The sequence below is a fragment of the Wasmannia auropunctata genome, unplaced genomic scaffold (assembly GCF_000956235.1).
Source record: "Wasmannia auropunctata unplaced genomic scaffold, wasmannia.A_1.0 LD324757.1, whole genome shotgun sequence".
Lineage (NCBI taxonomy): Eukaryota > Metazoa > Arthropoda > Insecta > Hymenoptera > Formicidae > Wasmannia > Wasmannia auropunctata.
In genome coordinates, this window is record NW_012038133.1 from 3623 (window position 1) to 9219 (window position 5597).

Here is a 5597-nt window from a genome sequence, read left to right on the forward strand (position 1 = left end):
TTTAACAGAGATTTCATCAAACCTTTGCAGTATTCGTTCGGCACCGTGCCGTTTAGCGATACCCGTCGCGCGCCGGCCGATCGTCGATTTAATGCGCCACACCTGACGGCGCGCTCTTAATGCCTTATGGTTGGACAGTTTCAACAGCTCACTATTCAAAAACCATTGACACCTCAACATTTTGCTATTAACATTTTCGACTCAGTTTTTCATGAGGAATACGTAGATGCTGGCTCCTCCGGGTGACCTGGATCACCCTGGGTGTCTCAGAATAGGTGTATGACCGCTCATGGGTAGATAGAATGGACTAAACTGAATCGAAAAGTCCTCTACCATTTTGCAAAATTCGCAATATTTAATGAGATATTAATTTTTGAATATCGCCGAATGAGCGAGTATCTGTTCGTCGAGTCCGGCCCTGCACCGCCAATACTAGCGCGCGACCGTCCATGAGCCGCTCGAACGCACAGCCATTTTCGCTGTAAACAATTCCCCGCTCTTCCCCGCTCGCCGCGTCTCGCGCTAGGCAACCGCGCTCGATGAATGGTCGCGCGCTAGTATTGGCGGTGAGCCGCACTCGCCGAACGAATACTCGCTCATTCGGCGATATTCAAAAATTAATATCTCGTTAAATATTGCGAATTTTGCAAAATGGTAGAGGACTTTTCGATTCAGTTTAGTCCATTCTATCTACCCATGAGCGGTCATACACCTATTCTGAGACACCCTGTATATCATGCTGGAATACCACCGTACGCTTGATTGCACATGCGCAGTGGATCTTAATTCCCATTGTCTCGGGATAGCGTCCCCGCGCCGAGGCGAAATTATAAAGATGGACCACGCAGGCCGCGCAGTCAAAAAACTATTCCCGAGTAGTAAAGACGTGTCGGCAGTGTAGTCGCAAAGATCTTGACCTGTGTGGACGTTTAAGCAATCGGAAGTTAACAGCCTATCCTCTCGCTGATTCGACTCAGTCGTGGAGCAGTTCCTATCTCCAGTTCGTCTCTGAATCTCATACTGCTCCACTGAAGTTCATTCGCTGCATCAAGGCTGACCGTTTCACTTTTCTTTTTAAACCTGCTTAATCGCCCTGCAAGGTAATAACCAATTACATTTACTTATGTTTAAATTTTGATTATTAAAATTACAGTAAAACAAGCATAATTAGCTATTTTTATATCCTACGTTATATTCTACTCTTTATTTTTATATCCGTAATATGTGCGGCTACTCAGTTAACTATAGAATTATAAAACCAATCAATTACTGAATGCCTATTTGTATACTAGATTTGTTTTGCATAGTGAATACTAAATCTTACTAATTATTTTATATCCGTTTAAGAACATTTATCTTCATATTATTCTTATTACAAATCTTAGTGCACCTAATTGTTATTAATCCGTGATCATTAACTCATGCAACCTTACTTTATTTTATGATTTTTTCCATTATCATTACTTATCTTTACTGTATAATGTGAAACTATCAAGCACAGTATAACCAGTAGATTCACTTCGTGTCGGCACCTTTGATCTCCTTTTCCGGATCACGTGAGCATCCACCATGTTAAATCCAGGACCGAATTGAGAAAAGTGCCTCACAAGTAATAAAACAGATAAATAATAATATGGATTCGATACAGTAAATCAATAAATACAATCTGTGAATCGAATAAAACGTTTTATTAGTAACAATTATTCGTAGGAGTGATCACTAAAGAAAATTTCTGATGTAATTGCTTATAAATTGTCTGCAGTATGGGTACATATGTATGTACATACGTTCCTATCGTCTTGCATTTCATTGGATCCAATTCAAAACAAAAGTTGCGCAGCGATACCTGCGCGAAGACTCAGTTTTTCGCTGAGTGTAGAGTCCTAGATTATCAGAGAAGCGCGACCAGCTTATGGCAGTATCGCAAAAGTACTAGAAAATATTAAAAATGGCGTCGAATGGCCAATCATAAGATTGATTTATTCGACAGCCATTTATAATACCGATAAATCAATCTTATGATTGGCCATTTGCAAGTCCAATCAGGACTCGTAACACCGGTCGCGCTTCTCTGATAATCTAGGACTCTACTTGCTACCAGTGCGAGTTCTGATTGGCTTCTGCTTTTCTGTTTTCCGCATTTCTGTCAAGGTGTGAATTCGCTCTTATCCAATCAAAACATTCCATTTTATTGCGTAATTTTCCGCATGATTCGGGATTTCATACAAAGGAAGATTCTTTTATTACTAGAATATCGAGTAACCTAATCGATGCGTTGCACAAGGAGTCGCACGGGAAATGATGCAATAAAATTGGATATTTTGATTGATTAATTCGTGACGCGCGTATGGGTACCTGCACACTGGACGCGGAAACGCTTGCCGCGCGGCAAGACACAACGCGGTAGCCAATGGACGTGTCATCTTTCTTTAGGAGCTGTAAGTTTATTGGCTACCGCGTCGCATTTTGCCGCGCGGCAAGCATTTCCGCGTCCAGTGTGCAGGAGCCCTATGACGCCTGACGCAACGCATGACTCGCTCAGTGGAAACGCACCCTTACTCTTGCTGGCAACACTGCTGTGAATCTATTCATAATTTATTATATGTTTGTGATTTAGACCCGGCTTAAGTTTGGAGAGAATGACGGTACAATTTCTATTTTAAAAAATATCCGAATTAAAAGATTGCGATTAGTTTAGATTGATATCAATTTTTTTATGTAATCAACATTGCTATTGAGTTTTAGAAATTTATATATTTTTTTTATTGCAATGCATAGATACATCCTCTGTTTGATCGCTTTACGTATACATGAACACAGTACGAGCACTAGTTAAATGTAAATAATACGGGAACTGAGGTGAGGTATGATTCAGTCTTAAGTCTCTGGAGAAGCTTAGCAAAAAGCTCTTTAAAAAAAATGACGTGCATAATAATACTAACGATACTAATACAAAATGTGAGCTAAATTTTTAAAAATATTTTTTATGTTAATTATAAAATAAAATAAATTATGAAATTTTATATAAATGTTATTAAGGTGATTTTATCGCGCAAGTCCCAGTCAAAAGTTAGTCCCCTATATAACTAATAATTCAATAAAAACAAGCGTAATTCAATAAAAAAAAACATATTGTATAGACTGTACAATACGCGATTGTGTGACGTTTATATGACACCGTCACACTATCAAGTTGACGTTGCAAACCGTGATACTTTGATTCGAAGAATCGGATATGAGATACCATAGGCAAAAAAAAAAAAGAAAAGTTGGCGTTGAGCGATAAAATCACCCTTAACATAAGCAACAATATAATATAATTTAAAAACTAACAATGCTATATTTCAGATACATTAATCTACAGCTACATTCTATAAAATATATTGAGCTCCAATACATATGTTTTTGAGTCACATGAAGAATCGTAAGGTATCTTGAAGAGAAAGAAGAGGTGTTGAATGATAAGACAATATTAAATATTTTAACCTGACGGATACAGATGTCTATTAATATGGATACAATGAGATATTGTCCACCAAACATAACTTTTAGTGATATCTGGATAGATCATGGCGTGTCTAAATGTTTCATGGACACTATCTGTATCAGTATAATTTCTTTATATTTGATTATATTTGGATCTGTCCAACTTTGGATATATCGCAAGTATGCGACAGAAACTGAGAATACATTACCAAGAAGCAAACTCTATAATTTACAAAAGTTTGTGTTATACCTTGTTCCTATTTTAAGTGTAGTAAGAATAATTTTACAAGCTACAGTCTTGGACGATGGAATGGTCTATGGTTATATGGTAAGAATTGTGCATAATTTGAATTTATTTTATATATAAATTTACAATTAGAATTTCTATTTATTGTGTATAAGATGAGTGTATAAGATTCAATCATTTACTTTTCTAACTTTTATCTGTTATAAAACAGAACAATTTATGAACAAAAATTTTTTTATTTCTTTACTTGAAAGTCAAAAAGCAGATAATAAATTTGTTTTACAGATTAATAGTATATATGTGTTTTCAGGTATTAACAACGGTATTGACAGTGATCGTTTATCCATATTCAATTTATATACTGAAAATTGAAAGACATAAACTGTTACCAAGTGTGCCGCCGCATGGTCATGGGTTGGTGCTACTAGGTTTCTGGACATTGGCATTTGTTGCAGAAAATCTTGTCTTGATTAATATCGGGAAGCTTGAATGGTGGTTCCACTTGAATTCGTAAGTCTATATTAAAAGAATTCTATAAAAATGGATAGAACATATATTTAAAAAATCAATGTTTTCAAAACAGTTATTTTAGAATTAATTATCTAATTCTATATAAATGGATATATAAAAAAAATTAATGTTTTCAAAACAGTTATTCTAGAACTAATTATAATTTATCTATATTTGATATTTTTTTACAGCTTGACAGATCAAATTGAAATGGCTCTATTTATTTTGCGATATGTTAGTAATTTGTTGATTTTTGCTCTCGGTTTACGAGCTCCCGGCATTGGCGGTAATTTTGACTCTGATTATCGTACGCTTAATGACACAATTATACGATCACGATATTATCAAAGGGTAAGCAATATATAATATAGTGTATAAAAATATACATGCTGTATATGCTATATGATTAAGACAATATTTATACAAAAATATTATTTATAGAGATCAGATAATGCTTCCACATGGACAAATCTGTGGTACAAGACTAAAACTTTAGCACCGTTTTTGTGGCCAAAGTCAGATTTTTTACTTCAATTGAGAGTGATATTTTGCTTCATGTTGCTGCTATGTGGACGTCTGATAAATCTTTATGTACCAATTTATAATAAAAAAATTGTGGACAGCGTTACAATTGTTCCTGTAGAATTTAGGTACGTGATTAAGTCTCATTATTCACTCATGCTTATTCATAAAATTATTTCAATAATTGTAATTTCTTTTTACAGATGGGATATAGTATTGATATATGTAGCATTCAAATTTCTGCAAGGTGGTGGTACAGGTGGTATGGGTGTGTTAAATAATTTAAGATCTTTTCTCTGGATTCGTATTCAGCAATATACTACTCGTGAAGTGGAGATAGAATTATTCAGGTGAGTTAAAATTATAATACCTCTGAAGTATTAAAATTGCGTTGAAAAAACTTGCCATGTTTGTTAGGCAATGCTGTTAGACAGAACAGAATTTATATTATATTATAATTATATTATATTATATTATATTATAAATAATATAGTAAAACTTTATATTCGTCATTTATATGAACACATTTGTACTTATTGTCAGTTTTAAATATATGTACTTATAGCTTTTATTATTCAAACTATTTGATAAAAAGAGTTCGACGTGCTCAATTTCACTTTTCTGAACGTCAACTTCTATTATCGAAAATAATTTAGTAAATTTTTACACATGCACACACACGTACATACAGGATATATCTTAAATAGCGCCCATTAATTATATAGCACTACCCAATCAGCACACAATATTTTAAAAAATATTTTTAAAAATATTTAAAATACATTAAAAAAACCTTTTTAAAAACATTTAAATAATGGGTTAAGTGCTCTTT

At 34.3% G+C, this 5597-nt stretch overlaps 1 protein-coding gene across 7 annotated transcripts in view; it reads left to right on the forward strand.

Annotated features, from left to right (window-relative positions):
• Window positions 1–881: 881 nt before the first annotated feature.
• Window positions 882–5597, forward strand: part of LOC105460300 (ATP-binding cassette sub-family B member 6, mitochondrial) — a 9094-nt gene continuing 4378 nt past the window's right edge. Inside the window, exons 1-7 of one of the 7 annotated variants that reach the window (XM_011706731.1) lie at window positions 882–1100; window positions 2779–2958; window positions 3349–3814; window positions 4044–4243; window positions 4435–4594; window positions 4685–4893; window positions 4969–5115. In XM_011706731.1, coding sequence (XP_011705033.1) covers window positions 3500–3814; window positions 4044–4243; window positions 4435–4594; window positions 4685–4893; window positions 4969–5115 — 1031 coding nt within the window. In that variant the 5' untranslated portion in view covers window positions 882–1100; window positions 2779–2958; window positions 3349–3499. The other 6 variants (XM_011706730.1, XM_011706734.1, XM_011706736.1 and 3 more) reach the window with 6 other exon arrangements.